Below are 25361 nucleotides of genomic sequence, written 5' to 3' on the forward strand. Positions count from 1 at the left end.
TTATCACGGGAATATGAAGTTTGAATATTTTTTTTCCATGGAGTTAGAACAGACAACTAATGAACGAATGATATTCTTCATTTTGAAATGACTGCTTTTCTTGGTGCTTCTAAAAACTTTTATTTCGATAAACTCTAGCGACTGAAGGACTGATAATCAATCCATTAACACTTAGTCTAGGAGTTGTTATAACTATTTTCCTCTAATCAAGCCTTCAAATTTTGAGATATTCTTTTGCAGAGCTAGAGCTGTGTCGGCAATTCTAAACAGACTTGTCCAGAGTATATAAAGTCTCCTTAACATTTTCGCTATATCAATATGGCGTCTCAAATCGATCCCAAGGATCCTGATTATCCATACTTAATGGTGGATAGGAAGAAGTTATTGGCGCAACAAACCAAAGAATTCGATGGCAAGAAAATGTGCTGGATTCCCGACGACAAAGAGGGATTTGTTAAGGCTGAAATTCAGTCCACAAAAGGAGATGATATTACAGTGAAATGTATCGACTCAAACCAGGTACAGTTTTCTATTCTTATATATCCCACTAGCCTGAATAATTAAGCCCCTCCTTGTAATCGATCTCTCTTAATTGCGAGGTTAAGCAATCTTTTTCCAATTTTAATGCTTGATAAGACTACAATATTATTTCGAACTGCACTTTATCTTTCTTTTAATTACACCTTATGTAAGAATCCTGGGTTTTGATTGGTTGATAGCCAGTGTAGTTTTCACCAATTTACTGTTTTCAAATGAATATCGTTCATTTTTAAAGCAGCCGGGGTATTTGCCAAATGGATATGCCTTTTTTACCCTCTCTGTCGTGATATTTGCCAAAAAATACTCTATCCGACTGGACGCTTGTAACGTCACGATCATCAATGCGTTTCTGAACATTAACATTCGGTGTAATTAAACAGATATAGCATGTATGAGGGGTATTTGCGAAAAAAAAAAACAGTCTTGAGAATGAATTTCCCTCGCCTTACGGCTCGCGAAATTTAACATTCTCTCGACTGGTATTTTTCGCAAATACCCCTCCTTAACATGATATATCTGTTTAATATACCGATTCAGAACAACGTACAAATGTATCAATTTTCTAGTAACAGTAACTATATACCTTTGAAAAGGCTTTATATTTTTTATCATTGGATGATTTCTTTTAAATGCCTATTTTTTTATTGGATTTTGTTCCGACTTTCTCCCAAGAAATGTATATCATCTACGTAGTCATATAATCATTTTAAATATATTTTTCAATTTGTTTTTAATTATGAAACGTATAGATGCTAAATTTAGACCTACTTTACAGTAAATATTCATTTCAAATACTTTGAAAATACTATGTATACTTCATTATTTGAATTTTTTATAAGACTAAAGTTGACCACCAAAAAATCCTGATATTTGCATGCTATCTGTATATTTTTTGGTTGAAAATGACCTTTGTTTGTTAGTCACTACGTTTGACTCTCAATTCAACGAGAATGTGTCCCCAGTACACGGACTATCGTTTTCTATGCTCAGTGGACCGTGAAAATGGGGTGAAATCTCTAATTTGGCATTACAATTAGAAAGATCATATCATAGGGAACATGTATACTAAGTTTCAAGTTGATTAGACTTCAACTTCATCAAAAACTACCTCGACCAAAAACTTTCACCTGAAGCGGACAGACTGACGAACGAACGGACGAACGAACGTTCGAACGAACAGACGGACGCACAGACCAGAATACATAATGTCCATAATTTGATAAATGGGGCCTAAAATGCAATCGTTTGACTACACGAGGTTTAATTTTGAAAAGAAACCCAAATACATGAGTTTTATTATAAGCCATTCATATTGACATTTTCTTCAAAAGTTAAAACCCTCCAAAAAAAGAAGTTGATTGTTTAGAATAGATTTGATGGTCAGAAATAGCATTTTTTTCCATGAAAGAGAAAGGCACGATAAATTAAATTAAAAATAAATATATACTAGACATCGGAATAAAACGCAACATTATCGTTTTGAAAATACATGTTATATTTGCCACTGCACGTTAAGTATCTACCCAACAATCAAACATGGCTCTTCTTTTTATAGAAGATATGAATAGTGTTGTTACAATAAAAAATAATGGACAAACATACAGTAAAAAGGGCTATGGAAAATAGGCCACAACAAATAAAAGAATAATATAGGTATTAAGTATAGAAAGAATAGTAAGAAATGTAGGGATTTTAAGATATAAAGAAAAAAATCAATAAGAAATAAAGATCAAGAATAACGAAAATGGTCTGAAAAATTTAAGAATAAAGAAATGAAGTACCCAGTCCAGACCCTCATTTTACTAATCAGTGATGTTTTATTTCTTTACAGGACAGAACAGTTAAGAAAGATGACCTCCAACAGATGAATCCACCAAAATATGAAATGATTGAAGATATGGCCAACATGACATTCTTAAACGAAGCTTCTGTACTCCACAATCTTAGAGCTAGATATTCAAACTCACTTATTTACGTAAGTTAAGCTTCTGTATTTTACAATCTTAGAGACAGATATTCAAATTCACTTATTTACGTAAGTTAAGCTTCTGTACTTCACAATCTTAGAGACAGATATTCAAACTCACTTATTTACGTAAAATAAGCTTCTGTACTTCACAATCTTAGAGACAGATATTCAAATTCACTTATTTACCTAAGTTAAGCTTCTGTACTTCACAATCTTAGAGACAGATATTCAAACTCACTTATTTACGTAAGTTAAGCTTCTGTACTTTACAATCTTAGAGACAGATATTCAAACTCACTTATTTACGTAAGTTAAGCTTCTGTACTTTACAATCTTAGAGACAGGTATTCAAACTCACTTGTTTACGTAAGTTAAGCTTCTGTACTTTACAATCTTAGAGACAGATATTCAAACTCACTTATTTACGTAAGTTAAGCTTCTGTACTTTACAATCTTAGAGACAGGTATTCAAACTCACTTATTTACCTAAGTTAAGCTTCTGTACTTTACAATCTTAGAGACAGGTATTCAAACTCACTTGTTTACGTAAGTTAAGCTTCTGTACTTTACAATCTTAGAGACAGATATTCAAACTCACTTATTTACCTAAGTTAAGCTTCTGTACTTTACAATCTTAGAGACAGATATTCAAACTCACTTATTTACGTAAGTTAAGCTTCTGTACTTTACAATCTTAGAGACAGATATTCAAACTCACTTATTTACGTAAGTTAAGCTTCTGTACCTCACAATCTTAGAGACAGATATTCAAACTCACTTATTTACGTAGTCAAGCTTCTATACTTCAAAATCTTAGAGCTAGATATTCAAACTTACTAATTTACATAAGTTTGTTAATCATTGAAGTCAGAAAATTGTTGTTATAAAATCTTTCCTGTTGCACTTTACGTTAATTTCTAACAGTTGATTTCAATGACAAAATATGTTAAATTCTGCGAATACATTTTTCATACGTTATGGTCGTTTGAATATTTGATACCGATAAAATATCCTTTGAATAAAAAAAAAACTTTCATATTTTTATCTATGAACAAGTGTGGACACAGATCAGTGTGGATAGTATGTTTGGATGTTTGACAGTACTTTCTGACAAAAGAAGTTCTCTGTTTATTTCCCATAGAGCTCTATATTAAACAGTGTTGCATAATGACAGTCGACCTGAAACAAACACTAATCATTAGCAGTATTGTTAATTTAATATGTATTACCTATGCATTATAGACTTACTCTGGACTCTTCTGTATTGCCGTCAATCCCTACCGACGTCTGCCAATCTACACAGACAGCGTTGTTGCTAAATTCAAGGGAAAGAGGAAGACAGAGATGCCTCCCCATCTGTTCTCTGTGGCTGACAATGCTTACCAGTCCATGGTGCAAGATCGTGAAAACCAGTCTTGTTTGATTACGTAAGTTCTAAAAATATATTTTTCGGTATCTTTTGTCATTTTGGTTAAAGCCTTAAAATCATTGGTGTATTACAAACAAAATATAGGAAAGTACAGTTGAAAATAAAGCCGTAATGTGAATATTTCAAATCTTTTTGTTGAATGAGGTCTTTTTAGTGTACATAAACAGCCTTCGTTAATTTTTCTTAATTTTCCTTTTTTCCCTTAACTTGCCATAAAATGATTTCTAGCTCTGAATAAAACAAAATCCATTTCATGTCATTCACATCTTGTTGTTGAACGAGGTCTTTTTCGTGTACATAAACGGCCATTCGTTAATTTTTCTTAAATCTCTTTTCTACTTCCCATAAAATAATTTCTAGCTCTGAACAAAATCTATTTCATGTCATTCAAATCATTTTCCCTTACAGAGGTGAATCCGGTGCAGGAAAGACAGAAAACACCAAAAAAGTTATCATGTACTTCGCCAAGGTCGCTGCCTCTCTTGGAAAGAAATCTGACGAGGAATCAGAAGCAGCCTCTAAGAAGGTGAATAGTCATACATACTATTTGTCAGTCTAAAATATAAATGTAATTAAAGTGTTGAACATAAATTCAGTAAAAAGAGACAATTTTTAAATGGAATTTAATTAGCAACTGTTACAACAAACAACAACAAATAATTTATTAGAGTCTCACCTCTTTAAAACATTTGATATAAAACACAATATAATATATAGCATCTACTTCGTTTTGATCTTTCAATATAGGAATTAAGATTTGTGTTCATTATACATATTAAAAGATGTGTTTGCATATTTGAAGGGTTCATTGGAAGATCAGATCATTCAGGCTAACCCTGTACTTGAAGCTTACGGTAATGCCAAGACTACCAGAAATAACAACTCATCTAGATTCGTAAGTATTTTCGAAATGCAGTGTTAACTTATTTTTTTCTGACGTTGGAACGCTTAAAATCGTATAGTACCTATAAATACAAGTTATAGAATCATTTTCATAACAGCGCAATACTTTTGTTGGTAAAAATACTGAATGATTTACCTTTTTTTTTTAACTTGTTACTATAGTACCTATGAATACAAGTTATACGTATATTCATCCTTTTAACAAAAACAATGCAGTGTATTCTCTGTCTAAAAATTAAATGTATTTAAATGGTTGAATGTAGATTTTTTTTCTTTATACTTTGTTAAAATTAATTTTGCGAGATGTGAGATTGTTATTGAAAAGAAATATATGTTTTTTCTATTTTACAGGGAAAGTTTATCCGAATTCACTTTGGTCCTGATGGTAAAATTGCTGGAGCTGATATTGAAACATGTAAGTTATTAATTGTTTCTGAAATACTTTGTGATGTGTATATAAAATGAAAATTTCAAGCTATGATTCCATAATAAATTAACTAAGGTTTAGAACATATAAATTAAATATAAGCTATTTAAGACAGATTTCTTAAGAAACTGATAAAACTTGTTCTAAACTCGTTTTTTTTTTAACAAATTCCGTAACACTAACTTATTTCTTTCTAACAGATCTGCTGGAGAAGTCCCGTGTCACCTTCTGTTTATCTGCTGAGAGAAATTACCACGTGTTCTACCAGCTGTTGACACCCGCCATGGCAGACAATCATGAAATGATGTTGGTTACTCCAGATCCAGCTCTTTATACATTTATCAACCAAGGTGCTCTTACAGTAGACTCCATTAATGATAGTGAGGAAATGAAGGCTATGGACGTGAGTACATAAATAATGTCATTCGTCACAACTCGGCCGATTCCGTACCTTCATCTGAGAGTAACGGATTCACCCGAGGATTGCCGATTGAAAATAATGCTTCTCGAAACCGATACGCTTTAATTCTTACCGCGGATAATCTCAAGACTTTTTATGAGATATTTATACCTCAAATTGGATAGCAAACGTATATGAAGTTCGGTAAATGATGAGTTTTTTCGTTAATATATCTTCAACTGTTGTTGATCTGAAATACCGGCAAATTACGAGGATCCTTTCATAAAACGTGAAGTTTATTCAATGTCTTACCAAAAATACTGTTATCTGCTCTTTGGTCGAGTTGTTGTCTCTATGACACATTCCCCATTTCCATTCTCAATTTTATTTTCCAAATTGAAATGATTTCTCAGAAATTGTTCTTATAAGCATCATATAGCATAGGATAATGTTTCGAAGCAATTTCCTTCCTGCCGATTTTTTGCATGATCAGGATATTATATTAAAGTGAAATATGGCTCAAAACATTTAAACCTCTATTCTTTTTTGTTCAGGAAGCTTTCGATATTCTGGGCTTCTCAAACGAGGAAAAGAAGAGTTGTTACAAGTGTACCGCCTCTATCTTGCACATGGGTGAAATGAAATTCAAACAGAGAGGAGAACAAGCTGAACCTGACGGCACCACAGAGGCTGAAAAAGTTTCATTCTTGCTAGGAGTTAATTCAAACGATTTCATTAAATCTCTTGTCAAACCAAAGATCAAGGTCGGCACAGAGGTCGTGGCCCAGTCTCGTACCAAAGATCAAGTCGTCAACTCCATCAGTGCTATGTCCAAATCTTTGTATGATCGTGTGTTCAACTGGTTAGTGAAGAGAGTCAACACGAGTCTTGATACTAAAGCTAAGAGAAACTACTATATTGGTGTACTGGACATTGCAGGGTTTGAAATCTTTGATGTAAGTGTTTTATTATTTTGTGATGTTGATCATAGTATCTTTTTTATCAAATCTAAATTTGAAATTTACAGCAACAAATTATTTCTGATTGAACAAAAATGAAACGGGTTTCATGAAAAATATGTCGTGCGTTTTGTATTGTGTCCATGTAGTAACATAGAAGTATATTTTATATATTAACGACATCATGAAATTAAAAAAAAACCCAGATATATATCATAAGAAAAATCTTTTTGTTTCTAGTATTCATCTTGATTATCAAATAAATGAAATAGAAGACAGTTGCATACACGCAGTTATTTCATGAATATTTTTTTTTTCGCAGTTCAACACATTCGAACAATTGTGTATTAACTATACCAACGAGAGACTTCAACAGTTCTTCAACTACACCATGTTTGTACTGGAGCAGGAGGAGTATAAGAAAGAAGGAATCCAGTGGGAATTTATCAACTTTGGTATGGACTTGCAAGCCTGTATCGATCTGATCGAGAAGCCTATGGGTATCTTGTCCATCCTTGAGGAACAGTGCATGTTCCCTAAGGCTGATGACAAATCCTTGAAAGAAATGATGTTTGGCCAACACATGGGTAAATCACCCAACTTCACAAAACCCGGAAAAGCATCCAAGGGCAAGAATGGCGACTTTGAACTCCATCATTACGCCGGAGTTGTAAGTATATAAGTAGTAACAAAACATTTCTGTGAAGCTGCAAAACCTTTAACAAGAACGTTAAACGACGTACCATTTACATGTTTATATAAAAAAAGAAAATCAAAATCTTATGACATACCAATTTTTATGGAGTACAAATATATCTGTCTTCTTCTCTATTCTCAGTTGATGCATATTTTGCAATAAAGTTAATATTTTATCTCCAATATTAAAGGTACCATACAACCTTAAGGGATGGTTGGACAAAAACAAGGATCCCATCAACGAAACTGTAGTAGCATTGTTGCAACAATCAAAGGAGCATTTAGTCCAGACCCTCTTTGCAGCAGAAACACCCGCTGAAGGAGCTGGTGGACCCAAGAAGAAGAAGAAGTCATCTGCTTTCCAAACCATCTCCGCCGTACACAGGGTAAGTCAGTCTATAGGGACGGTGTACTCAATTCGCTCCTCAATTTTAAATTATATCAATGCACCAATTTTCTCCTTCATTTTGAAATATCAAATATTCATTGGAGATCTTTTATTTGTATATGTTATTTTACAAATCATTCAAAACACTTGAAATAAATTATAGACATTAATTCATGAGATATATATCTAGATAAAATATGTTCAACTTGTTTGAAATGATAAAATAGTTTTTTGACAATATCAATTTCATTTTCACAGGAATCTTTGAACAAATTGATGAAGAACTTGTACGCCACCCATCCTCATTTCGTCAGATGTATCATTCCAAACGAATTGAAACAGCCAGGTAAGTGTGTACCACATAATAAACCTTTTAACGTTTTATTGATTGTGTAGCCATCAGAGTTTAAGCAACGAAAATCGTGTCTTAACCAGTTATGCAAAATCTATGTCGATTATCTTAAATGTTCATATCAGTTAATGCTTTTACATCCTATAATCGGTAAAAAAAACATTTTTTTTTTTATAAATACGGATACAGAAAATTATCCATGTCTACGTATTTATTGAATTGCTTAACAAGATACATAAAATAACGTTGAAATATTTTCAGAAATATCTTAAATTTTCTTAGTGTTGGAATATGATAATAATTCAGATTATTACCAAGAGAGTAATGAGATATCGTTGTGCGCTTCTTTGGAAAGCTAACACTTGTATTTTGAAATGTTTCCAGGTCTTATTGATGCTTCTTTGGTATTGAACCAGCTTCAATGTAACGGTGTACTCGAAGGAATCCGTATCTGCCGTAAAGGATTCCCAAGTAGAATAATATATGCTGAATTCAAACAAAGATACTCCATTCTCGCTGCAAGTGCTGTTCCACAGGGATTTGTTGACGGCAAAGTTGTCACAGAAAAAGTACTGTTGGCTTTGCAGCTTGATCCAGCAGAATACAAACTTGGAGGAACCAAAGTCTTCTTCAAAGCCGGTGTTCTTGGAAACCTAGAAGGCATGCGTGATGAGCGTCTAGGTGCTATCATTTCCATGATGCAAGCCCATGTCAGAGCCTTTTTGATCAGGAAGGCCTACAAGAAACTTCAGGATCAGAGGTTAGTTCTTATGTACTAATGGTTATATTATACTGAAATAAAAGACAATACTGACATTAAATGTTTATTATACCATTATTTTTAACTATTTCTTTCTTCATAATTAGTATTTTAAAGTTTTAAAAGATAGTAATAATAGTCATCAAAAATATGTTTATGCTTCTATACTATTTCTTTGTCTGATTTTCACAAAATGCTTAAAGTTTTATTTGACACATTTTAAACAAGACAAAAACTGTATCAGCAAAATATGCTTACCTTTCTATCTACCCTATTTTAAATTTTTCACAAAACTCTTAACACACATACTTTCTTTTATCTCAGAGTTGGTCTGTCTGTCATCCAGCGTAACATCAGAAAATGGTTATTGCTCCGCAACTGGACCTGGTGGAAAATGTATGCCAAGGTCAAACCTATGTTGAACATTGCCCGTGAGGAGGAAGAAATGCAGAAGAAACTCGAAGAGATGAACAAAATGTCAGAGGATCTAGCCAAGGTTGAAAAGGTCAAAAAAGAACTTGAAATGAAGAACGTTGAATTGCTGGAACAGAAGAATGAAGCGTACTTACAATTGCAATCTGAGCAAGACAATGTCATCGACCTTGAACAAAGAGTAGAACAACTTATCCAACAGAAGGCAGAGTTCGAATCACAAATGAAAGAGATGGACGAACGTCTGCTTGATGAGGAAGATGCTGCTGCTGAGCTGGAAGGTTTGAAGAAGAAGATGGAAGGTGAAAATTCCGAGCTGAAGAGAGATATCGAAGATCTCGAAACATCCCTAACCAAGGTAACCATGATTTATATTCCTGAAAATGTTCAAACAAAAATCTGAACTCTAATGCTAATTTTTTTTAAAAGTAAGAAGTCCATATAATCGGACAAAATAAAAACGCTCGACTGTATCAACCAAATGAACAATAAATGTTGAGTTATAAGATAAGATAAGATAAGATAAGATACTTTATTTTCCAATTATGGGCCCCAAAGGGCATAAACATTACAACATCAATAAATTTTTTTTCATAATACAATACAAACAATGAGATAAAAAAAAAAAAGTTAAACGAGAACTTTTTAAGTTCTTAACGAATACGTAGATAAAGAATCTATAGTATGTTTTTTTTTAATACTAATGCATTTTATTGCAAGTGTGGTTGATATAGATAACAAACAAGTAGCCCAAAAAGAAAAATAGATATCCACATATGTATAGTAAACAAAAAGTTGGATCAATTAAATATATAATAATTATATAAAATATCATATGTTGCAGTATAACACTAGGCTTGTTAGTATACACTGATTTTTTTTACTGATATCATTTGATTCAGTTATATAGAATCATTTTCACAACAGCGTACACAAGACCATTTCTGTAATGAGTAAGCGTAAAGCGATGAAGAACAATTTACCTTAAGAACAATTTAAAGGTAAATTGTTCAGTATTTTTACCAAAATAAGTATTGCGGTTGTCTACGCTGTTATGAAACTAATTCTATATTGCTCCGATTCTGATATGATTTTGATATTGATTTTTACTGAATAGGCTGAACAGGATAATACTCACAAGGAAAGCCAAATCAAGACTCTCCAAGGTGAGATGGCACAACAAGATGAAAAAATTGGCAAAATGAACAAAGAAAAGAAACACTTGGAAGAGGTTAACAAAAAGACAATGGAAGATCTCCAAAAGGAAGAAGACAAAGTCAATCATCTAAACAAACTGAAATCAAAACTTGAACAGACTCTTGACGAGTTCGAAGATAACTTAGAGAGAGAAAAGAAAATCAGAGCCGATGTTGAGAAATCCAAGCGTAAGGTTGAACAGGACTTGAAGGCAACACAAGAAGTCGTAGACGAACTTGAAGGTCTTAAGAGAGAAATGGAAGAGGCCAACAGGAGGTTTGTACATAGTATCTTTTGTTACCTATATTTCAATGATGATAATACTACTATTCCATATACTTGACCGTAGGCGAAGGTGGCCTTCAGTCTTTTCAATTTCACGTGTATTTGTACATCGTTGGCCTTCCAAACAATTGCTTCCTGTTATCCATACAGTAAAATACTAGTGTATGCCTCTCGTTTGGTTTTTGTTCTTTTTATTTAGTTTTATTTAGTTTCAAATAAGTTAAATGTCGCTCTGTTTTTAAATTTATATCAAAGTTCCATTATTTAAAATTTTAGGAAGGATGTCGAGATCAACAGTTTGAATTCAAGAATTGAGGACTGTGAAGGGGTTAATGCTCAACAAAACAGGAAAATTAAGGATCTACAACAAATTATTGAGGAATTGGAAGAAGAATTGGACGCCGAGAGAGCAGCAAGAGCTAAGGTATTTCAATATTAAAATTTAACATAATAATAGTTATCATTTAAAGTAACAAGTCAGTTGACTAGTCTTATTTCTCTTAAGGTTATTTAAAAACTGGTTGTTTTAAGTTTCATCAAAGACGTCAATATATAGATAAACTATTTACTACATCTTCTTATATCTATATATTATATATGAATCAGAGCAAGCCATTTTATTTTACAACATTTCTTATTTTTAGGTTGAGAAACAACGTTCTGAACTGTCCAGAGAATTAGACGAGCTTAGTTCTCAACTGGAAGAACAAGGTGGTGCTACTCAGGCCCAAGTTGATCTCAACAAGAAACGTGAACAAGAATTGATCAGACTCCGTCGTGAAATGGAGGAAATGACTCTCCACAATGAGTCTCAAATTGCTCAGTTTAGAAAGAAACAACAAGAATCTGCCAACGAGATGGCTGACCAGATCGATCAATTGAACAAATTGAAATCAAGATTAGAAAAGGAGAAAAAAGACCTAAAACGTGAACTCGACGACCTCCAAAGTCAAGTTTCTCATTCCATGAAAAATAGGGGCGTGTCAGACAAGGTTTCCAAACAGATGGAAACCCAAATCTTTGAAATGAACAGCAGAGTTGAAGAAACTCAGAGAACCATTATTGAAATCAATACTCAAAAATCCAGACTTCAGAGTGAAGTTTCCGAAGTCAATCGGCAACTAGAAGATGCCGAGCATGTCATTGGCACTTTAACCAAGGACAAAACTTCCCTTACCTCCTCACTGGAAGAATCCAGACGTTCACTTGAAGATGAAACAAGGGTAAGTTTTTAATTATAAAACATGTAGAAAATGTATTTTTTGTTTGAAGTATAACCATTCCGGCAAATGGAAGCATAAGATTGTCTATTTGGCTTCTAAAAGAAACGGGCGGCTGCCGTAAAAAAAGTTGAAGCCTGGTATCTATGATGAGTATATCAATCACAACGAATTACTACCAAAGTTGCCTCTTTTGTAGTATTTTTCTCCTTTCAATTTAACACTTTATCCGAATCCATTATTTTAATCTACGTACATGCGGCTAAAATTGTTTTGTGTTACCTAAGAATAATCGATTTCATGTTGAATATTTGCTGGTAAAGGATAGAACTTATTATTCATATAGATACGCCAGAAATTCCAGAGTGAGATTAGAAACTTGAGTGCTGACAATGATGCAGTACGCGAAGCATTTGAAGAAGAGCAAGAGGCAAAAACTGATCTCCAGCGTCAACTCTCGAGAGCAAAGAACGAAACACAACAATGGAGATCTAAATACGAGAGTGAAGGTGCCAACAAAACAGACGAGTTAGAAGATGCAAAGTATGTATTTTAGAGAAGAAAATGAATGAGTTTTCATATTTATTGTTTTGTAAAAAGTGTGGACACAGATCGGTGTGGAAAGTAAGTGTTAGTATCTTTGACAGAGTTTTCTGCACTGAGTTGTATTCGTTGTGTCCCAATAGATGTTTGTAATCTATTTCTATTCTACATTTATAGAGCCCAATATTAAACTGCGTTTCACAGTGACAGCAAACTTGATTCATTGTAATAACATTTTAAAACAATTTCATGAAAGCAGTCCTGTATTTTGTTTTATTTGTAAGTTGAAAGAACTATAGAGAAACACAGTCTGTTGTTCATTAATAATTTCCGTGTAAAAATAAATATAGAGATTATATCTCTTGTTTAACCAACACTATTCATTAAAATGTCTATCCTTTCAGACGCAAACTTGCTGCAAGATTGGCAGAGGCTGAACAGGCAGCTGAGATGGCTAATGCTAAAGCAAGTGGATTGGAGAAGGCTAAAAACAGGCTGCAAGGAGAACTTGACGACCTCCTTATTGAGGTTGAACGTGTAAGTATCAGTGCATAGATTTTTGTAATATTAAATATCTTTTTTAACAGAAGTCAAATAAAAAATAGCATAGAATAAGCATGAGTTTCACCGTTAAAAAAAGTTTTTAATGTTTGAAAAGTTTTATGTCATGCAGGGGTCTTTCGTAGCTTCATTAGGATATGGGTTGAAGTCATTGTTGAAGGTCGCATGAAGACCTTTTGTTGTTTCTTTGGCAATCCTACCACATCCAGTAGTCCTCGATAATTGACTATTATTGTGATTAAAATTAAATAGATTGTATATGGATACATTTTTGTCAACTTAAGTATTCTTATTATACTTTTACAGTCAAATGTTAGCTCTAGTACTGTAGAAAAGAAGCAAAGACAGTTTGACAGGACCATCCAAGAATGGACCGTTAAAGTGAAAGAACTCCAGATCGAGGTCGATACTGCTCACAACGAGGCTCGCAGTTACTCAGCTGAACTTTTTAGAATGAAAGCTCAGTATGAGGAGTCCCATACTACAATTGAGTCTCTGAGAAGAGAAAACAAAAATCTTGCTGGTAAGCATAACGAATGCACATCTATTTTATTTTTAAGTATATGAATTTAAAAGATGGTAATTGTTTCATGTATCTGTTTTGAATTTTAACCACTAGTCATTTAAATTTCACATAAATGTTCAATGATATCAGCCAATTTGTAATGTTTCTTTTCATCATTTTATTTCGAACCCGAATGATCCTTCAATCAATTCACACAATATGCAAAAGTATAGAAGATTACAATAGGTAATACTTAAATGTTTGTAGATGAAATCCGTGAGGTATCTGACCAACTAACCGATGGTGGCCGAAGCTCACACGAGATCGAAAAGGCAAAGAGACGTCTTGAGATGGAGAAGGAAGAACTCCAAGCTGCTTTGGAAGAAGCAGAGTCCTCCTTGGAACAGGAAGAGGCCAAGGTCATGCGTGTTCAACTGGAAATTTCTACTGTCCGAAATGACATTGATAGAAGAATCCAAGAGAAAGAGGAAGAATTTGAAAATACTCGGTATGTTAAAAAATAAAATACTTATTTTACAAAAATTGTGGACTTTCTGTCATAAGAATAGTTTTTCTTTTAAATAATTTATGATGATAAGACTTTAATTACTAGTTATCTAAGTATAAATGTTCTTGATATATCATTTTAAACCTAATGTCTAAATTAAATGTTTTTACACTATACGTAGAAGATTTTCAAATCTAAAATGCATATTTATGTTTAATTGCAGACGCAATCACCAGAGAGCTCTTGAATCCATGCAAATCAGTTTGGAGGCAGAGGCTAAGGGCAAAGCTGAGGCCCACAGGATCAGAAAGAAGCTCGAACAAGACATCAACGAACTCGAGATGGCACTTGATACAGCAACCAGAGCTAAGGCTGAGGTTGAAAAGAACATGAAGAGATATATCCTTCAAATTCAAGAACTCCACATCAAGATTGAATCAGAATCACGTGTACGTGATGAGTCACGTGAATCGTACGTTCTGACTGAGAGACGTTGTAACGTCCTTATCAGTGAAATCGATGAAGTCAGGTCCGCTCTTGAACAGTCTGAGAGAGCCAGGAAGGTTGCTGAAAGTGAACTCTATGAAGCACAAGATCGCATCAATGAATTGGCCGCTCAAGTCAGTTCAGCACAGGCTCAGAAGAGAAAGGTCGAGGGAGATATGCAAGCCATGTCTGTAAGTACTTTGTATTTCTAAATCCTGCCCGATTTTGTGGAATGTAGAATTGGTATAACTTTTAATGCAATTATTTCCAAAGCAAAAAATGAATTATATTGTACAAATGATAAAATGATCCAAATGAAAAGCAAATTAAAGTGTTACTATTTTTTGTTAAATTAAACTACTATTCATACAATTATGCTTGAAGTCTTAATTTTACTTTTGAATATAGAAGGATACCTAATTAACTTGATATGGTTTATTTTTTCTTGCTAAGGCTGATCTTGATGAACTTCAAAGCGAGATCAAGGCTGCTGATGACCGTGCTAAGAGATCCCTTATGGATACTGCAAGAATTGCTGATGAACTCAGATCTGAACAGGAACACAGTTCTCAGGTCGAGAAAATCAGAAAATCTTTGGAAATTACCATCAAGGAATTACATATACGTGTCGACGAATCAGAATCAAGCGGCGTAAAAGGAGGCAGAAAAGTCATCGCCAAGTTGGAACAGAGAGTAAGTCACATTATAGTAACTCAAAGGAGGAAATTATGAATCTTTAAACCAGACGTGTTTTTTTCTTATTTCGGTTAAAGAAATATGACAAGTTCTATGTTTCTGAATTAATATATTTAAAAAAAAAATAAACTGCAAAACTACACCGCTATTAAAAAAATCAGTAAATGAAATTTAAATGAGATACATTATTATGATGCGTATTTCTTTATCAGGTCCGTGATCTGGAGAGTGAATTGGACAATGAACAGCGTCGCCATGCTGAAACACAGAAAAACATGCGCAAGGCTGACCGCAGAATGAAAGAACTGGCCTTCCAATGTGATGAAGACCGCAAGATGCAAGAAAGACTTCAGGACATGATGGACAAACTTCAATGCAAAGTCAAGACATACAAACGTCAAGTCGAGGAAGCTGTAAGTTATTTATCTGTTTACCCTTCCGGAGCACTTACGATCATGCTCATTGTTCGGTGTAGTTCGTGTTGCTCAGTCATAAGATGTCTTTCGTTTTTTTTAACCATGGTGTTGTTAATTTTACCACGTCTTATGAGTTTTTAATGTCAACCTCGGGTAATTTATGCCTTTTGTTTTATACGTTTTACCTTTTTTTTTAATATCAAATCGTTTGTATTATAAAAAACACTTTTTTGGAATCCCAGCGTATTAGGGTTCAATTTCAATTTTTTTTTTAAAGAAAAGACTACATAAAAAACTTAAGTATACAAATAAGTATAAGTGTCCCTAGATGATACAGGGGAAAGGTGCGATAACAATCTTAAGATAGCACAGAATTACTAATTGATGGCCGTATAGTGTGGCCCTCAAAAGGCAATGTTTATACAATCACGTTATGCAGTAATAGCACATACCGTGGTACTGATGATATAGATAATGAGTATAGTGGGCATCAATTAATTATCTAGTTACTAATTAGTGTATTTACATTTACGCATGTGGCTGCTTAATTGTTACTAACACAGCACTATTAGTATTTTCATTATCAATGCTAATTAATGGTCATCTGGTATCAATTGTCGGATCTGCTAAATTACATTCATATGTTATAAAGTGCAACATTTATATATGCTATTTTTACATACCAAGACATGTCAAGTAATAGATAATACTGAAATTTTTACTTTTCCTCTTCAATTGTAGGAAGAAATCGCTGCAATTAATCTGTCTAAATACCGCAAAGCCCAAAGCGAGATTGAAGATGCAGAAGAACGTGCAGAGAGTTCAGAATCATCACTGTCAAAACTTCGTTCCAAAAGCCGTAGCTCCGTTTCCAAGGGCCGTAGCTCAGTTTCCAGCACTAGAACAATCAAAAGTGTATCTATTAGCAGAATGAGCCCATCAGTAAGTAGTAGTATTAGTTATTTTTGAATTTAAAGGGTTACCAATAGGGAAACAAGCAATAAGCATTCGATCATGGAGACGAAAACAAAACAAGTATTACCAATATATTAAGTTAAAACATCTCGAAACAACACCATGCCTATTATTAACATTATTGGAGTTGCATTTATACTTATAGTATAACTGTTTGGAGCCAAATGAATTTATTTATAAAACAGGATGCGAATTCTATTTTTATCCAAATGTTTCATTTCTTTTACAGAAGTAAGATGTGCTGCATTAAAAGTGGTGACATATGGAGATTAGAGGTAACTATGAAATAGTAATTGGCAATAACCTTTATTTCACCAATTACAGAGCTATATAATTAACATTAAAGTTGCTTGGTTTTATTTAAACAGTATACGAAACCCTTGTTTAAGTGAGTAAACATCTAACACTGCAAAGTTAACTGACGGTTTTGTGCAGTTCTGTTTAAGCTCTTCTGGTTTTGATATCCACAAATGTTTTACATTCATGGGTTTTCTGTAAAATTATGTCATTTTTAATTTTGTGTCGTTGGTTTGCCGTCTAATTTCTTACTTATAAATCTTTTAGTTCATATTGTATTAGTATTGAAATAATTTTAATTATATCCTTATATATAACTAACAAATCAGTGTTTTTTTTAATAATTTAATTCTTTCTCTTTTCAGACTAGGACGGGAGACAACTTTAATTTACCCTTTATCCTGTGACACAACCACGGGAGCGAAGAAGACTATTGTGTAGTTACATGTGAAATGAACGTTTTAAAGAGAACTTGTATAATTGAACTTTTAACTTATTGAATTATTTATTTATTTATTTATTCAATTCATGCGCATAGTTTCATTGGGATCACTGACATGTAAATGTATAATTATTGTCTGTATGACCTTTCTGGGATTTGTGTTACATAGATAACTTTATGGTTATTCCTGCAAATAAATATAAATGATAAAACGTATTTGTTTTTGATCATCAACCTGATTTAATGTTTAATAAATCAACAATTTAAAAGAAAGGCGAAAGATACCAAAGGGACGTATAAACTCATTAGTCGAAAACAAACTGACGACGCCATGGCAAAAAAAGACAAAAAGAAAACAACATACAAAACTAAACAAAGACAAAAAAGACTGAATAGAATAAACCTCACCTAAAGCCGGGGATGATATACTTTGACGAACAACAGTTTTCAAAAAAAAAATCGGACAACAAAAGACTGAACAATTTAAACTTCGGCTAAAACCGGGGATGATCTTCTTTGAAGAAAGACAAAAAGACAAACAACAGTTTTCAAAACAATACACAGACAACAAAAGACTGAACAACTTAAACTTCGGCTAAAACCGATTATGAACTTCTTTGAAGAAGGACAAAAAGACAAACAACAGTTTACAAAACAGAACACAGACAACAAAAGACTAAACAACTTAAACCTCACCTAAAACCGGTGACGATCTCTTATAACAAAAGACAAAAAGACAAACAAAAGTACACACAAAAAAAAAAAAAACAATTCATGACTGAAAACCCCGAACCTCATCTCAAACGGGGGACGATCTCCTGTTACAAAAGACAAAAAGACGTACAGGAGTATACAAAACAAAACGATGGACAACTTATAACTTATCGAGAACCGGAGAAGATCTCCTGTATAAAAAGACATAAAAACAAAACTGGACATAGAAAAAGAAAGACTGAGCAACACGAACCCCACCATGCTCAATATAAACATCTGATATATATATATAAAAAAAGAATGCATAGATAATGCCTTTTTTAAAGAATATTAAATGATGATTTATTGAGTATACCTCCTTTTATGTGGAGGTAAAAACTGAAGAACAGTGTATGCAACATAGGATACAGTTAATTTAAAAATAAGGAGAAGTGATATGTTATACAATGACACAACTCCCAACCTGGGATTAAAATAAATTGATTATGGCCTTAAACAATGAGAAAAAACTATACCGCAAGGCAGGCTATAAGAAGCATTGGCATGAAGAAATCTGAAGCAATAAGTAATTTAAGGTAGATCATAAGTAAATTTTTTTTGAGACAGAATTTTCTTATACTTAGCCAGAATGAAGATTTAAATATGCTCTTTTCAAAAATATAATAAAAAGGAGGGGTCACCGTGCTATTTTTCAAGCTATGAGTCGTTGAAAATTGCCTTAATTTGGTTAGATTGTTCATGGAAAAACACATTTGTGTGCATAAAAAAAAATCTATGAGATAGAATTTTGAAATAAATTGTGAAAAGATAGGTTTTGTAATATGTTTTAAGAAAATAAAAAGAAAAAATGGTGTCACCGAACTTGTTTTCTTGCTACAAGTAAAAAGAAAAAAATTCCCTATCTGTCCAGTATAATTTTTTTACTAAAAGAGTTATCTTCCCTTAAATGGCTGGTTTGAAAAAAATGATTCTAAAAGCAAGAAAAATGATACTTGTTTAAATATTTTGGATTATACAATAAATTGCCAAGTTTTCTTTATATATTATTAAACAGTCTAACCATTAAATTGCCAATCTGTCATCAAATTTGCAGATTTAGGCAAATAACTAGACCGATTTTTTACTGTGATTGTTCAATCCAAGATGGCGGAATACCATGAATCTACCTTAAACCACAAAAATATGACGGCCTAATTTATAAATTAACATTTTTTTGAGAAAAATAAAAATTACAGACATGAACCAAAGACTACCACTGAACATCATGCACACAAATAATGTTTTTGCGAGCTCAATCCTGTTCTATTTAACTTGGACAGTGGTGTAAAAGAACAACATAAGAACAAGCTATACAAATCAGTTACAATTAGTTAAACTCCAAATTCGGTACAAGAAAAATAACCAACTTAGACGAGAATAATGGGACAGCAGACTATAAATGTTAACTTCCTCTTGGAGTGGTATTAAATAGCCAGTCTGACCAACGGAATAAACGTGGGTCTGGATGGGGGTCGTTCATTTCTGAATTCTTTAATGTTAACGACCATTTGCTCTATTCTTTGTTTATTTTGACCATTGTTCTCTATTCTTGATATTTAAGTAACCCATTTTCTCTATTCTGTACTTTGAAGTCTATTTTCTCTACTATTTATGTTTCTGTCGTAAACTGTAACGTGTCAATATATTTTCGTATGATGGGGTTATATTGGACTCATGCCCGCAAAATTACTGACAAGAAGAGTTAAAGGGTAAACAATATGAAAATAAGAAGATGTGGTATGATTGCAAATGAAACAAATCGCCACCAGAGACTAAAATGAGGTAGATAAAATAGCAAATATCATTTTTGTCGATCTTCAACAGAAACTCTTCCAACAACAAAAAGAAAGAAGTAACAGTTGAGTCTATGATGTCGGTCCAGTATACTTTTCTTGGAATATCTGCTTCGGGAATTTTCAATTGTTTACCATGTGAATTCGATCAGCAAACTGGTTTCAGTGTGGGGTTTACCCCAATGAGACGACAACCTAACGAAAATACCCGTATGACATCTAGAGGACAAAACACTATCTTAAAACTATTGATGAAAATAGCATAATTCATTATGGTCTCAGCAGAAACATATAATACGTCCGACTCTCTGGTATCAGGATAAGAGAACAATTGGCTTCAATTCGAAAGGAAATTAAATATAACATCATAGGAAACAAAAATGAACAAAAAATAAAACAACAAATAAAATGCTTCGCTGAGCGCAGCCTGATACGACCGCAGACGTCGAACCCCGAACCGTTGGGGCAAATGTGGACACAATATACAAGTTTGATACTGTCTGAATTTGGATTGTGATTTTTTTTATAAAGGTTTCTGACACAAAAATAATGTCAAAGATCTTAAAAATCTTTTTCGTAATACTGTACATTAAAAGATTTCTCTTCTTAATTGAAGCTTAAAAAATTTGAAATTTGAAAAATTCTGAAAAAAAATGACACCCCCTGGTGCAATAACCTCCAAACTCATTTCCAACCTTTCCTTTGTAGAATGGAACCTTTTGGTACAATTTTAGAGAGATCCATACACTTAAATCCAAGTTATTGTCTGGAAACTAGAAAAAAAATCTTGTTTTGGTCCCTTTTTTACCCCTGAGTCCTGCATGTTATGGGCAATTACCCCCAAACTCAACCACAGCCTTCCCTTTGTGATATGGAACCGTGTGGTACAGTGTCAAAGAGATCCATAATACACTTACACAAGTTATTGTCCAGAAACTACAAAAAAAAGCGTTTTGACCCCTTTTTAGTCCCTTATACCTCAACTGTTGGTACTATAACCCCCAAAATCAATCCCAACCTTCCTTTTATGGTATTGAACCGTCTTGTAAGATTTCCTTGAGATCATTTCACTTAAACTAAAGAAATTGTCCGGAAACCAAATGTGTCTTCGGACGACGACGACGACGACAGTTCATCATAGCATTATACAAACACCCCAAAAATGGCGGTCGTATGGAACCACAATAGCAGGCTCCTGGAATGTCACAATTATAAACTGGTGTCAAACATAGTGTCTAGCCTGTACATTTATGTAATGTTGATAGTAAAATGCAAATGCTGAAATAAAAAAAAATGGTAGTAATTAAAAAAAATGGCAGTACTTAAAAATATGTAAAGATTTTGGTATGAGCGTCCCCGATAGAGCTAGGTAGATCCAGAAAACACTGCGCTTTGGACGCACGAAATATATTAAGTGATTTTCGTGTACTAGGACTAAGGCGATACCGCTGTGGATAAGAATGTTAGTTCCCGACGATATCATCAGCTTATTGTAGTGAGGCCGTCGAAACTGACGTGAATAATATACGCTTAACAAAAAATTCTCACTAAGTTGTATTAAGAAATCTTTAAAAAAAATAAAATAGGTTCTAACTCCGTAAGACATAGTTGATCTTAGATGAATCTGTTGTTGTTTTTTTCTGTTTAGGTCCATTTGTCAGTGTTAAATAATGAATTAATCCAGTAAATAACCTCGGATTTTTATAAAGTGTTTATTTTATTTCATTTACGATTATTACTTAAAATCCTTATATCTAAAGGGAGTAAAATTTGTATGGTAGTTGGATAAAAAAAAACATGGTAAAAAAAAACAAATCATTTTTGATTTATGCTACTTTTTTTACCGTTAATACTTCTTAGCCACTTTCATTTGAGAAAGTATTTTCCGTCTATTTTTTCTTGAAATGATCTCCTTTAATTCAGTATAAAAAATCGTTATTTTTCAATCACAGTTAATATTTTTACACTTCACTGATTACAAGTGAAATGAATTTATATATGAGTATCATACATACACAATGAAATGTAAATGATCAACACAGTTAGCACCCATTATTTCATCGCGTTAAATGTTTTTTTAAGGATAAACAAATATGAGTAATTTTATAAATAACTTAATAATCTAAGGAATAGAAATATTAAACTAATGCAATGCAACTGAAAAAATATAAAGTTGGTTCTTCATAACAAATATAATTGCAAAACATAAAATGTTGAAATACCGCTACTCAATGTAAATTATAATGCAATAAAATACATACTTGTTTATTTCTCATACTCAGTCCTTACAGCTGAACGGACGTGCTGGGCCAGCTCTCCTTTACCCGCTATCTTCGATGAGGGTTTACAGATAGATATCAACGACTTACTACTTAAGATGACAGAAACCGATCCATGCCGTACAGATAGACGTAGCGTTGGCGTACCCGCGTTAACATGCACTCCAAAACCATTGTATTATGGGGAGTGTTATGCCGATTAACGTCCGAGGGCTGTATCCTAGGCTGTTGGGTGATACGACCTTCATTTCACTGCCTCACGGCTTTGGTCCTGATAATGCTTCCTGTCATCTTTCGAACTACGTCCGAGATCATCTACCAGTACTCCATCATCGAGGCTAGCGGGCTGCCAAGCTGACCAAACTGGCCCTGAAAGCAGCCGTTAGTGAAGAATAAACAACAAAATAGTCAAAAACCAAAAACAACTCACCAAAACCAAGATGGCGGCCTCCATATTGCGACCTCCACTACTTGTTCCTGACCCATGGCTCCAGAATATTTAAAGCTCACCAAACGCCTTCGGGCACCGAGCCGACCGTGCGAGGGCTGAAAGGCCAGTCAAGGTCGTTAAACACCACCACATATATATATCTCATACCGTACTCATACCTAATGAAGTCTAACTGAAGGTATGGGTACCAAACCTTCCCAGACAATGGCAAAACGTAGACAGAGACGACGTTCAACCTAACGGACTGTGGCAAGCACAGCCCTAAAAGAGTTGAACCAATGTACTGCTACAGCCATTTGAATTGTCTTGTATGACACGGACCGTGCGACCGTGAAAATTATAGATATAATTTACTGGGAAGGATGACGGATGAAAATTCGCAAGGGAGAGAAAAGGTTGTGAGTGAGTAGGTTGAGTTGAATGAGTAACTGTGAGAGTGTGAGACTGTGAGAATGTGAGTGAGTGAGTGAGAGACAGACTGTGAGAGAGAGGGACTGTGAGAAAGCGAGAGAGAGGGACTGTGAGAAAGTGAGAGAGAGAGAGAGAGCGAGCGAGAGGGAGCGACACTGTCGGAGAGAGCGACACTGTGAGAGAGAGAGTACATGTGAGTGAGAAGAGAGTGAATGTGAGTGTGAGAGTGAGACTGAGTGTGAGTGATCGAGAAAAGATTGTTAGTGAGAGATAGTGAGAGACAGTCTGAGTGTGAGAAAGTGTGAGTGATTGAGAAGAGAGTGAGAGTTAGAAGAGAGAGTATGTGAGTGAGACGAGAGTGAGTGAGAATGAGTGAAAAGAGAGTGATAGTGAGAGAAAAGAGAGTGATAGTGAGAGAAAATGTGAGTGAGTGAGTGAGTGAGTGAGAAGAGTGTTAGTGTGAGAGAGTGAATGTGAGTGACAGTGTGAGTGAGTGAGAATAGTGAATGTGAGTGTGAGTGAGTGAGAATAGTGAATGTGAGTGAGGGAGGCAGTGAGAGTGTGTGAGAAAATGAGACGGTGTGAGTGAGAAGATGAGAATATGTGAGTGAGAAGATGAGAATGTGTGAGTGATAGAATGAGAGATTATGAGTGACAAAATGAGAAATTATGACTGAGCGAATGAGAAGACGATCACGTGAGTGAGAGAATGAGAAGATGAGAACGTGAGTGAGAATGAGAAGTTGTGAGTGAGAGAATGAAAAGTGAGAGTGGGTGAGAATCTATAAGTTAGTGAGTGAGAAGGCATGAATTAGTGTGTGAGAGGTTGTGAGCGGGATGTGAGAAAAGTTAACGATTAAATGAGAGGATGAGTGACAGAGTGGAAGTGAGCGCCTGAGTGAGAGGGTATGAGCGAGTGAATGAGAGGGTGCGAGAGTGTGGGCAACTAAGTGAAAGGGCCCGAGCAAGTGAGAGGAGATGAAAATTAAATATGCTATTTTCCATATCTCGTCAGTTTATGATATTCGTCGAAAAAAGCGGAATAACTCCGATGAATTTTGTTTAACAGTGTAATTATCCTTATCACTGGGATACACAAAAATAAAACAAAGAAAATGTTATCGCTTTTATGATATTAAAATTCTGGGTATAGAAACAGAATGATAAAGTTTGCATAATCATTATGCAAGTTTTTAATGCAGAATGCCGTTTTATTATACCATTTTGTTATTCCGATTTGGACGTTTAAATATTCGTTGAAAATGAATTCACTTTGCAACGCTTAAGATACAGCCAAATGTTGTTTAAACTCCATAGTTATATCATTGGTTGCTTTCTTTTGAACGAAATGAAGTTTGTTTTGTTTTGTTTTATATGTATTAATTGTTTGTAGTTAAAAAAAAATCTGTAAGATAGAAAATAAATTTACTCAATTTTGTTGGCAAGAATTCCATGATCTGATATCATTTCAAATACTCACATCTAAATGGGGGTAGAGATTCAAAATACCAGTTTGAAAAAAACACCATTATCACGTAATATTGCTAAAAAGACAAAGTACTTATAACTGTACTAATTATCAGATCCAAAGGGTGTTATTTTACAATAGGTATGGGGAGATTTGTGAGGTGTGTGTGTGAAAATATGATATGTTGTGATATCTTTTCAGCCTGCATTTGGGACATAATTACTGGCTAAAACAGCTTAAAATAAATATGATGACTTGAAATTCTGACATAAAAAAAGCTTGGTAAAAGTGTTATGCTATCAATTTTCTGACATGTGTTTGATCCCATATACTTTTTTGGAGCATAATTGCTGTATCATTTTTTTTCAATAGCTATGAATCGATGCTGTTATATTAAAGAGGAGAGAATAATTTACAATGGTAAAACAAGAGACTCTCAAGAGCCTGAATCGCTCACCTTGATTTTTTGGCATTTATCTTTCGTTTAAGAGTTTAAGTTTCCAATTTCAATGTAGTTTGTTTTTTAAACAAATTGTGTAAAATTGTCCTTAAAGGGAAATAACTCTTTAAGGGGTCAATTTATAATTTTGGTCATATGAACTTATTTGTAGATCTTACTTTGCTGTTTACAGTTTATCTTTATCACTAATACTTCAAGATAATAACCAAAAAACTGCAAAATTTCCTTAAAATTACCCATTTTGTGGGAGCAACCCAACAATGGGTTATTAGATTCATCTGAAAATTTCAGGGCTGATAGAACTTTACCATATACACACGTTTACCTCATGTCAGATTCTCTCTAACTGCTTTGGTTTTT

At 33.8% G+C, this 25361-nt stretch overlaps 1 protein-coding gene across 1 annotated transcript; it reads left to right on the forward strand.

Moving 5' to 3' along the window:
- The first annotated feature begins 240 nt into the window (after positions 1-240).
- LOC143047530 (myosin heavy chain, striated muscle-like) lies at positions 241-17598 on the forward strand. Its single transcript, XM_076220587.1, has 26 exons — positions 241-519; positions 2372-2515; positions 3752-3936; positions 4347-4464; positions 4741-4833; positions 5193-5256; positions 5469-5671; positions 6223-6624; positions 6950-7297; positions 7515-7709; positions 7970-8057; positions 8448-8823; positions 9148-9613; positions 10373-10728; positions 11014-11161; positions 11382-11960; positions 12304-12500; positions 12905-13037; positions 13368-13584; positions 13834-14074; positions 14298-14751; positions 15014-15253; positions 15469-15669; positions 16414-16614; positions 16877-16922; positions 17310-17598. The coding sequence occupies exons 1-25, from the start codon at positions 319-321 to the stop codon at positions 16880-16882; spliced, it is 5856 nt and encodes a 1951-aa protein (XP_076076702.1). The 5' UTR covers positions 241-318; the 3' UTR covers positions 16883-16922; positions 17310-17598.
- The last annotated feature ends 7763 nt before the right edge of the window (positions 17599-25361 follow it).

The sequence above is a fragment of the Mytilus galloprovincialis genome, chromosome 10 (genome assembly GCF_965363235.1).
Source record: "Mytilus galloprovincialis chromosome 10, xbMytGall1.hap1.1, whole genome shotgun sequence".
NCBI classification, from domain to species: Eukaryota; Metazoa; Mollusca; class Bivalvia; order Mytilida; family Mytilidae; genus Mytilus; species Mytilus galloprovincialis.

Bases quoted from the DNA above. Each gene is read 5' to 3' on its own strand.
- LOC143047530 (XM_076220587.1), top strand. From the start codon at position 319: ATGGCGTCTCAAATCGATCCCAAGGATCCTGATTATCCATACTTAATG. The intron at 7,710-7,969 runs GTAAGTCAGTCT...TCATTTTCACAG, and splicing joins CCATCTCCGCCGTACACAGG to GAATCTTTGAACAAATTGAT. The intron at 13,585-13,833 runs GTAAGCATAACG...AAATGTTTGTAG, and splicing joins AGAAAACAAAAATCTTGCTG to ATGAAATCCGTGAGGTATCT.